The 11,880-nt window shown below is 34.0% G+C and overlaps 1 protein-coding gene across 1 annotated transcript; it reads right to left on the bottom strand.

Moving 5' to 3' along the window:
• Positions 1-9,470: 9,470 nt before the first annotated feature.
• Positions 9,471-11,536, bottom strand: LOC133310594 (cytochrome c oxidase assembly protein COX19-like). Its single transcript, XM_061511553.1, has 4 exons — positions 11,350-11,536; positions 11,017-11,105; positions 10,747-10,844; positions 9,471-10,012 (listed from the first exon to the last, which is right to left on the bottom strand). The coding sequence occupies exons 1-4, from the start codon at positions 11,360-11,362 to the stop codon at positions 9,916-9,918; spliced, it is 297 nt and encodes a 98-aa protein (XP_061367537.1). The 5' UTR covers positions 11,363-11,536; the 3' UTR covers positions 9,471-9,915.
• Positions 11,537-11,880: the final 344 nt, after the last annotated feature.

Genomic DNA, 11,880 nt, shown 5'->3' with positions numbered 1-11,880 from the left:
CATTAAAACTACAAAACCAAATGAAATGGTATTCTGATCTCTATTTGCTGCCATATAAACTAATATTTCATATAACTTTTAATTATTAAAACAAAAGTGTGCTCAATTACGATGGTTAGCTCTCATTTATTACTCATATACTAAGGTGTGAAAATCTATAAGTTTCAGAGGGTTGTAGAGCTGGCATCAAGAGCTAGTGGAGATCAATAAAAACTGGAGCATTTTTTTTGCATTTGCATTTTATCAAACAAGCTTTAGGGGTTATCAAGTCGAATATTCTAATTTCTAATGTAAGTGTAAAACATCCATTTTAACATTTAAATATTGTGGTCATCTATTAGAAAATCAACAGATAGATCAGTATGAAGTTTGATTCGAATGATTAAGCACTGACCTAAATGCAAATGAGACTATCATACTCAAGAAATGGTTGATGATTGATCTTCAAGGTTTCCCCATAACTGATCACCCATCTCTCTAGTTTGATTTAGTTGCTTTACAACATCCAAGCGCTCTGTAGAATAGGAGGAAGGGATCTACAAATAGTAGCAAGCACCATAAATAGTGTAGAAGATAAATGAAAAACATGATGATGGACAACAGGACAAGGCAGAAAAAAGTTACCAAGAATGGCATATACTTCTTTATAGCCTCTAGCATAGCTGCATGGCCTACAATTGTTACCTGGTAAAAGAATGGAAAATCAACGTTTCATTGAAATACTTACAGCATATTTCTTCTCTGCGTAACTCTTACTTATATCATATTATGGTCCCACATTCAGCGAAGATCATATAACCCTTTGTTTGGAATTCCAAATGTGGAAGGAAAATTTGTGAAGTATCCATTCATAAATGGCTAGATTCAATACCAGTTCTCATTCCCAACAATTTTTTTTTTTATAGTGGATCCTCTGGTATTAAATTTTAACATAACTATGTTATATGTTTCCCATACTGGAGGGGGGAAAAAACAGACGCAATGTATGTTGGAAAAAGCACTACATATTATATTAATGGGTAGGTTAGTATAGCCTTTAAAATGGGTGAAAATTTTAGGGATGATATTTTTATGAATTCTTTTATTTTTTTAAATCATCTTTTGATTTTTCACTGTGATTTTTAAGAGTATACTCAACTGATACCAAAAGCAAAAAAAAAAATAAAAAAAAATAATTGAGGTATTCATGTCATTAAAACATGGGCTTTGTTTTTCTCCTTTCACATGAGAAAAAGAATTCTCCTACACACACATGTTTAAGGTAGGTCCCACCATTAAAAAATAAAAATAAAAATAAAAAAACAATACACGCATATCGATGTATGAATAACATGAAAAATGCTTTCTCCATCAACATAAGAAAGTATTTTCCCTTAAAAGATATCTATTGTATATATCATTAATGGGAAAATATTTTCTCCTACTACTCATAGTCTCGTAATATAAGTGAGGTCTACAAAATAGTGGAGAGAAAAAAAATTCAAGATGAAATTCACTTATGCTATAAGATAAGAAATTTGTTGGGAACATGGTAGAAAAAATTTATTGCTGGATAAAATACGAAAAGATGTTTGGTATGTCAAAATTTATTGCCGGGTAAGATAAGAAAATATGTGTTGGCTCTAGGCAAATTTTTTTACCATACATTGGATGGTAATATTTTATAATAAGATCATGTGTAAAATATGTTTCCCAGCCAAAAAAATTTGCTATCCATTTTTTTATTTTACTCCTACCAAACTTGGCTAAACTATTTTCCTCACCCCATTTTCTTGGGCAATTTTATTTTCTCTCCTACCAAACACCCCTTTAATAGGAGAAAAAAATTCTCCTTTAAAAGGAAAAAATGTTTTCCCATCATTAATATCCCAAACTTCCACATTCTGCACAGTCCAAGTGTAAAGCCTTTTATCAAGCACTCGAAAAAAAAATTAATTGATAGATACCTCTACATTTCTACTTAACTTCTTAAACTCTCAAGTTTATGAATACCTTTAACAACTAGAAGTTGACAATAACCATTTATTCAACAATGGCACCTCTTGGTTCTCTCCATGGATATTTTTCTCACAGAAAAATATTTCCGCAATTACTGCAGATAAGTTATTTGCATTTACTCTCAAAACGACGTTGTTTTGGTGATGAAATATTAAAAAATTATAATTATAAAGACTATTATAACTCTGAAATAAATTAAAATTACAAAAACACCTTGATTTTCGTCCTAAAACGATGTCGTTTTGGGCTCAATACAGATAACTTATCTGCATTAATTGCAGAAAAAACGAACCCTTTTCTTAACACCTCAATATTTGATTTCAAATTCCCCTCATGTATGACACGGCAACATGGCAAACATTCAACAAAACAAGGCAACTGACATGTAAGGTAAGCCCATTAATTTCATTTAAAAAAAAAATATCCACACCCAAGTTTCGTAACTTTGGGTTCACTATCTTAAACACAGTTTTTGTCCTTTTTTAGTCCAATGTTTCTATACACCAGGGGAAACCCACCAAACTTCTTATGATATCAATAAACAAGTGACACCGACCATTTTGCCACGTTTGAACAAAAAAATTATCAGACTGTCACGCCAACAGTAAATTTTGCCAAACTGCCACGCGGCATAATTTGCTACACAGTGTAGCGAATTATGCATGCAAGTAATTCGCTACACAGTGTAGCGAAATATGCCACGTCAGAACCAAAAAGTGCCATGTGTCAAAATTGTTGAAATTCGCTACCCTATGTAGCGAATTTCAACAATTCTGACACATGACACTTTTTGGTTCTGTGCATTCTAACGTGGCATATTTCGCTACACTGTGTAGCGAATTACTTACATACATAACTGTAGCGAATTATGCCGCGTGGCAGTTTGGAAAATTTTACTGTTCGCGTGTCATTCTGATAATTTTTTGCCAAAGCTTGGCATTTTGGTCCCTGTCCCAATAAACAACTAGTTACTATTACATCCGCATAAAAGAAAACGTCAAGTCTAACTAAACACCAAATAGAACTGGAAGGGTAAAGGTGCTTACAGGAAGTAGCATCAAGATTGTCATTGGAATTAGCACAATTATGTCAGTCATGGTTCTTTCTAGCATTTTTCTTTGACTCCTTGAAGCTTTGCAGCCATGTGCTTGACTTATAAGTAGCTCTAAAGCAACCATGATGTCTATGAAGAGTAACAGAGTACCCTTCCAGAGGTCCTAGTAACAAATTCCATTGATTAACAACTTAAAGAGTCAAGACAATCTGCACATTTACTATAAGCAAACTATTTAGAACTCCTACCGCACTTGTGGATGCCAACTTGATGCTGTTTCTCTTGATATAGCTTTCACGTGGAGGAGTTGACTTATCAATGCAAGAACCTTTCCATCGTGTGTTCTTGTTTGTGATTGCTGAAATTGGAGCCTATGATAAAAAATAAAATGAGAAAACAGTGGTTACTAAAAGATGAGCATATGTATAACTGAAGTTCCACCACTTGACAGCACTAGTTCAAAAATGTAGGTTATTGTTTTCTCATATGGTAGAATACACATCAGATCTTGTGCTAACAAATTTGGTGCAGAATAGGGAGTTTTATAGCAAGCATACATGCTATGCAGAATGCATGTGCAGAAATAGAGATCACCACTTTCTAGTTTTACATTAAAACTAAGTTTTATGTGCTGATTTGCATGATTAAGATTTAATACCAATATATGTACTGTTACTCTACAAACAGAAAATAAATTTGGGTATATAACTCAAAAGCCATCAACTTACATCTCTAGTTTAACAAGATAATGAATTTCCTAACTTCGTATATATTACATTTTTACAACAAATAGAATTGCCTAATATACCTTTTCGAATACAGAACTGTTCTGAGAATTACTTTTTGGACATCCTTCTGTTGTTAAATCATGTGACTTCTGCCGTGCTTCAAACACAAAAGGTAACTTGGTTCCATTTATACTTCGTATACATGATGTATGGTTGTCAAACGCAGCATGATCCACCATATTAAGTGATTCACTGCAAATAGAACGCAAATTCAATCATAATTATTTCCTTGTTTTCTTAGAAAATTAGCTCATACGAGAGAAAATATTGAGTAAAAGAATCCACCAAAACCAGCCTACCCTGATTTGTCATAAGCAGCCCAGTGATCTTGCAGACAAATACTTAGCAACCCCTGACTAAGAATGTCGAGAAAGAAGGAAAAACATACAAGGTGAATAGAAACTCTAGGCAGACAGAAACATAAAATAGTAAAAATGATGTAAAAATTAAATGTTACCAGTGAAGCAAGTATGAGAGTGAAGCTGTGTCCAATGATTGTTGAGTTGAGCGATTGAAGTGTGCAAATCCAGAAAATACATCATAACACACGGTAAAAACTACAGGATAAATTATCTCTTTCTCAGCCTGGCAAGCATGATGTTTGGACCTTTTCTCCTGGCAGTTTATTTGATCATACGAAGCATAAAAATCAAGCCATCCTATCTCTTCAGTTACTACCTGAAAAACAGTATAGATCAAAATTAGTGACATTTAATCTCAACACAAAAAAAGTATTTAACATCTGCATTGGCAGAATTAACAGTGACTAACCTCCATGAAAAGCTGGTACACTGAGATGGAGGAAAATTCTGGATAAATGAAAAGAATGCCACATTCCAAGTAACTTAAACCAATGCGTTGATCTTCAGTATCAGTATCTTGAAAATTGAAATTTTAAAATGCAATAAACGTGCAAAGAGACCTACCTGATGAAATCCTTAACCATTTCGTCTGGATCCTTAATGCCCATTGCTGACAAAAATATTCTAGTCCTTCTTCCAAGATATGCAAAAAGTCCCAAAGTGGCCAAACTATCTGATTGAATCTGTAAAAGACACACCATGAACAATTATCTTAATGCAGAATGCCAAATAACCACTGCACCTATAAAATAATGAGATTAACAGGATCAGGTATTTGGCAAGGCATATGATCATGTAAAGCATGATTACGAATATCTGTTTTCCGTTTTAGTGAAACTAAAAATGAAAATTACACACTGACAAAGTATGTCCTTTATGTCAACTATGCATCTAGAAAACAGGACTGAAATTTGATCTAAAATATTTGCCAAAATGTTTCTGGCATTTGTAAAGAAATATTTCAATCCAAAATCTTAAGGTGTTGGGTGAGAGCCTTTTTAATGGTTTATATTATCTTTTGACACACCTCCTCATGCAAGAGCTCTTTGGGCTTGAAGCGTGCATATTGCACAGGTCCAATTTTTAGTTTACCTTGTGTTTATTTAATTCCACTAAAAAATAGGGGACAGTAAAGATCGAACTCGTGATCTTGTGATTACTAAAGCTCTGATATCATGTAAAGAATCAATTTAACCCAAAATCTTAAGGTGTTGGGTAATGGTTTATATTATTTCTAACACACCCCCTAGTTAGAAAATCATATAAACTATTAAAAAGGCCCTCACTCAACACCTTAAAGTTTTGGATTAAAATGGTTTTTTACATGGTATCAGAGCTTCAGTGACCACAAGGTTACGAGTTCTATCCTCACCTAATCCACTTTCTATTGGAATTAAATAAACGCAAGGTAAACTAAAAATTGGACCTGTACAATATCCACGCTTTAAGCCTAAAGGACTCTTACGTGAGGAGGTGTGTTAAAAGATAATATAAATCATTAAGAAGGCCATCACCTAACACTGGTTCTTTACAGCATTCGACGTGAATGAGACAAATTTCTTAAGTAAATATTATATTCAGATTAAGTTCTAACAATCCATGAATCTCTGCATGAGTTTGCAAGTTAACCTTGTGCTGAAAATTTTGCTTGTTTGTAATGATGCTTTCTTCACAGAAAGCTTTCAATAGTTTCTTATGGGCCAAACCAATCCAAAACTCTAGGTCCTCAGTTTTTTCACTGGGGAGAACCTTCCCACCAAAATGGGACAAGAAATTCAGTTCAAATCCTGCCTCATTTGCTAACAGGTGTATCTTGTCCACAGATGCAAGATTGAGTGAAAAATCCATGAGCTTGACTAAAACATCCTTAAGAGACAATACAAATAAGGAGCAGCATTTGTGCCTAGAGCCCAATTTCACTACTGCACAACAGCAGGTTACAGCCACAATTATTCCTGCAATACCGCTGAATACTTTTTTGTCAGGCTAAATCCTTCCTCTGAATAATAGGCGAATCTAACAGAAATGCAAGTAAAATCATCAACTTGAAGAATAACTTCGGAGGTCAAGTTAATGAAAAGACATTGGCGGACTAAGAAAAAGGATTTCCATCCAAGGTTCAAATATATGTTTCTAAAAACAAGATTGTTACAAGCAAACCTTCCTGCATATTCCACAGACCACTTTTTTAGAAGTGGAATAAAATATCCTGCTATTTGTGGCATTTCGGTGTCGCTAAACCACTGCAACAAATATGGATGCCTCATTTTCAGTTGAATTTCAATGTGTTCCCCCATCTGATTTACTAATGGGGTCAAACTGAAAAAAGAAAAAAAAAAGTAACTCAGATTCGAGCAATGCTTACATGAGTTGTATGAGTCTGTTTTGTAGTTACAATTAGAGTAAAGTAACTTTTGGGTACTCAGCAAATCAAGGGCCCATTTTAATCTCTTAGAAAGAAAAAAAAAAGTTCGACTTGTGGTAGTTTTGAAATTCAAAATAGGCCCAGTTAATTGAAATCGTGGTCCCTCTGAAATTCAATTCAAAGAAGACCCATGTTAGGCCTTCAAAAGGATTAATATGGGTTTCACGAGTCGACTTTTTTTTTTTTTAAGAGATTAAATTGGACCACGTGATATTTGTTAAGAACCCAAAAGGTAATTTGCACTTACAATTACTAGTCATAACTTGTTTAGCAAAAGTAGAAATGGGAAAAATAATATACTATTAGGCACAATATTCTTCCAATCATAGAAAGTTGATAAAATTCTAGCTTGTTAGGTCCCTTACATCTGTTAATGTTGCTATTTACAAGTAAAGCACCTCCCAACTACATGTTATTTATTAGAAAGCAAGAGAAAACAGTAAAAGCTTACATCTCTCTAACAGGGGAAATTTCATTCTGTCGTTCATGTGAAAGCAACATCTCCAAATCAATTGCTGTTTTCATTAAAGAATAAACTGCAACCTGTGTAAGCAGTCATCAGTTATTTTTTCTATTAGATCCAATCAACTGTCCATGTTAATTTCTCAGGGCAGAAAATAATTCTATGCCCCATCTCATTAAAATGCTTATACCACATTTTACCAAAGAACAATTTGCTGCATATACCTGATAACTACATTAAAACTTGGAGGAGAATACTACATATTTCTTTACCAAAGAACAATTAGTTGCATATACCTGATAGGCAATACGTCTATGCCACTCATGCACATCCTTCCCAATCCAAGCCATTGCAATCCCTGGATCACTCCTTGCTAGTCCAAGTGACTCAACTGCTTGGGAAAAACTCCTAGCAGATTCGTGCAATACACATACAACACAATCCACCCTATTAAATTCCATTTCCTGACTACTGGATGCAACATTAGAAACCTTATCTGCTTCTTTGCCTTGATCAGTACATGAAAAATGATCCTTAGCTGATGCTACCAATGATGAGCACTTCCTTAAGGACGTGTAACATCTAGACAAAGATCCAACTAACAGACCATTATTCAAAGAGCTATTGTTACTTTCCTCAATAGCATTCGAATTGGCATGTTGAAGGGCACAGGCTGTTGTCTTTTTTCTGATATCTGATCTGAAGGATCTGCTGTTGGAAGAAACACGGGTTGCATAAACTTTTCAGGAATAGTAGAGATGCAATGGCTTAAATGAATAGAGAAAAAACGACATCACACACATCAATTGAAACTAGTGAACCAATATAGTAAGCTACTTCTTAATTTCACATACAGACGCACACACATATACATTTGTGAATGAATTATTTGTCATATATAAATTATTATTTGGTAATATATCTCACATACGATACGGGAGCATCCCTCCCCTGTTTAGCAAGAGGACACTCGGTTTGAAAACTTTCGATTGCCTTAACGATACATCATCCCAAGGACGTAAACAACAGCAACAGAAGATAAAATTTTAATTTCTATGAAAATGCGACCTTGCAACAATTTTGGTGATTTTTTTTTTTTTTTTCAAAATTACTTTGGTGAATTTCTTTTTTAGATATTATCCATGATCGATTACTCGACTAGTCCAATTCAAGCCGGATAGGACCTTATTAAAGTTCTTCCTACCAAGTTTTAACACAACTTTGATGAACTCTGATTCAACATATAATAGCAACTGCGTTGATACTTTGGTGAACTCTGATTCAACATATAATAGGCTTATTTCTGGAGAAGTTTTACTAGACGGGGAAAATAAGAAAATAGAGACGCTTAATTTCATAATGGGGCAAAAGGGGTAGCGAAAGAATGTATACCAATAATGGAAACTACATCCCATTCGGTTGCTCATCCTCAAAACTCAGAAATTTCGTTATTATCTTCTGTATAATCTGCACAAATCCCTTAAGTGTATATATATGAAAACCAATTTCAGGTAGCAAAATCTTCAAAATGGAACAAGATTGTGCTTGACATTAATATGTAATGTGCTTAATATATATTTCAAATATTATTCCTTTTACAGGATAAAGGAGTGTCACTCTTCATTGCAAAGTATATTAACGTTAAAGTAATAAAGAGAAAGAGAGGAAGCTTACGAGTAGTTGAGTAGTTGATGTTGCAGATTCAAATGGGTAGCCATGGAAGGAGAAAGAGTAAGAAAAAAAACAGCCATCTTGGAACTGATAAATGCTGGAGATGTAGCGGTGTCATCGAGGCACAGAAAGAGATAGATACTGATTTATAAATAATTCAGCAACTTCATTACAAATGGAAGAAAAGCCAAAAGTTTAAAATTATATTTTGTTGTACATTTCTCTTCGGATTTAGCTCCTGCTAGCTTAGTTTTTGTAACATTGTAATGACAGAATACATACTGCAAATATGAAAACCATTAAAAAGAGAGAGAGACAGACAGAGAGATTGTATAAAGAATTGAAGATGTACAAACACTAAACTTCAACTCCACGGAGGTTCTTCTTATATTACCCGCAAAGCCCAAATCCAAGACCATTGGGGTTAAACACTGCTCTGCATGAGACTTGAGACTCTATTTGAGGAGCTAGAGCAGATATATAATCACACTCCATCCTTACAGAGATCAACTAATAAGTCAGATGGTAATAAAATTGCATTACTCCATTATTGTACAGAGCAACTACACAAGATTGTCCCAAGACTCACTTTAATTGAACTAGATACAGGTTTTGCAATTATTGAGAGTCAGCGGGTAGTAAACAACCTTCGAGAATTAATTAAAAATAAATAAATCATTGTCCCTTTAAACGACATTTCATATTCGATTTAAATCGCGCACAGAATTCGACTTTTAAGACCAAATATTCATCTGATAAAAGATTTGTTCATAAACACATATTAATATGTCTTTACGGCACAGAAGAAATTACAAATGATTCTCGAACTGATATTGAAAAAACTGTAGTGAACTTGGAATTCCCAAAAATGCTCCTCAGCTTTGCTTTTTGCCCACTACATTAAGGAAAAAGAGCCGTGAACAAAATGCCTCTTTGCAATAGTAATCCACTTCCATGTAAGTATAACCACATGACTGGTTGAGGGAATGAGACAAACTGTGTCCATCATTTTTTGTTCACCGACATACCGTTGACACCATTCCATGGTTAGACATCTTGCTTATCAAATGAATTGAATAACAACGGGAAAACGACATTACCAAAAGTTAACCTCAAAAGTAATATACATTCTTAATTCTTTGGGTTCAATGGTCTCAATTATCAATCCTGTCGGTAATTTTCTCTCCAGGAGTTTCTACATTACTTCCCTTAAAACCAAGTTCTGCCAAGTCTTGCTTTGCCATCAAGTTCCTGCAAGATACCAATTATTATAGTTCATGGACAACCAGTTATAACAAAACTCTAGTCAAAACAAACCAAAGAACCATATGTACCAAAAATAATAACAACATCAGTAATATATCAATATTTTACAATGAATAATAAGAAAACGGATCAAGATATCCACTTAAAAATGCCAACTTCTCCACATCAAATTTCTTCATGAGAATTATTTTGGATTACATGTCCCGCTTGTTATACTCTTCATCATTTACTCATTGAGTGATGACTCACGTTGTCTCTCTAATCTATTTCAAAAAGTCAGGCTCATGCTAAACCACCACCTCTTCTAGACCTCAGCTCTAGGACTGTAAACTATATAAATCCAATATTCCTATACTGACTCTATTACATTTTCTAGTGGAACAATAGTACAATAATAGGTAGGTTCTGGATTGTTTTTGCCCGTGTGAGGCCTTGGTGTCGGTTGGCTGTGGATCTTTGTTGATTTACAAGTGCCTGTATTGTTAAGAAATGGGCATATTTCAAGGGAGATTCTATCGAAATCTTGACAAAAACTCCTTTGAAATATAAGACTTCTGAAATTAGTACTAATGACTTGTCAGGCTATGTTAGCTAGTCATGGTTGCTTACTTACCAAATTACACTAAAAATAATAAAAACAATACGGCAACAGTAAAACAAATCTGCATTAAAAACTCCTAGATAATTACGATGCGTATAATACAGTGAAACCAACTTACTTTTCCATACGACAAAGCAGGTATTTTTTTGAGAATTCCCTGCATTTTTCAGACTGGTGTCCAGCAGTCTTTAGACAATTGAGATATTCTTTCTTATCCTGAACACAAGGCCAATACAAGAATCAAGGTACAACTGAAAAACTCAGAGTTATTGAGAATTAATAATTAATTAATAAAAATACCGAATAAATCGAAAATCAACGACTAAGATTGTGTAAAATATATTATTTTTACACAAGTGTAAATTGATCATTTCCCTATGTATAATACCAGATCACATAAATGCATGCGGTCCAATGGGAATATTCCTTTTTCGGGGGGCACTGGACGGAGCCCCCTATTGCCACCAAATGCACCTCCTATATCACACACAGAGGAATTCAATTGAGTTTCAAAGCAACCATAGGCCAAAAAAGAGCGTAAACACTTTTTTGAATCCAGAACAAGTCATTGATCTTAGAAACACAAGTATAAGCGAAAATATTTCAAACAAGTGAACAAAGTTAAGCTACAGAATCTAGAGTCTAGATCAATCCTTCAATCCTTTTCACGTAGAAATTTACACAAACGAAGGACGAAAAGGGCGGAGAAAGAAACAAATACCTGCCGCACTCATTTTTAGGGTTTCATGCGGAGCTTTGCATAATCAGAGAAAGAAGTTTGAACTTGAAGTGGAAATCAAACGAGAGAGACTTCGAGATTCTTGTCGGAGATGCGGTGGCTCCGATTACGATTGCCGTCGGCGAACGTGACTACCAAAGAGAATGGACTGTGTCTAGCGCTTATTTACGAGTTTTTATATGTAAATAAAGGATTTGTTGTTTGTCATTGTAGGAGAGATATATACAGGAAAAACAGAAATCATGGGAGAGTGAAAATAACTGATTTTTTTTTAATTTAAAATTCTAATTTTTTGTGTCTGTATCTCTCTTAAAATGACATAATTTTCTGTTATTTAAAATGATAAACTCTTTTCCCGTAAATAAATATTGATCGTGGGTACAGTTTATTTTAAATTAATGGCAAGAGTAACAGCAACATGTATTTTTTTTTTTTGAGTTAAAAAATTAAAAAAATAAAATTATTTGGTGAATATATAAAAATTTTAGCTTAAAATTTACTTAAAAATACATA

The sequence above is a fragment of the Gastrolobium bilobum genome, unplaced genomic scaffold (genome assembly GCF_033153095.1).
Source record: "Gastrolobium bilobum isolate Gb01-03AN ecotype WA unplaced genomic scaffold, APGP_CSIRO_Gbil_v1 utg9634, whole genome shotgun sequence".
Taxonomy (NCBI): domain Eukaryota; kingdom Viridiplantae; phylum Streptophyta; class Magnoliopsida; order Fabales; family Fabaceae; genus Gastrolobium; species Gastrolobium bilobum.
Note: the sequence above shows the minus strand (reverse complement) of the source record. Positions and strands in the feature narration are given on the sequence as shown.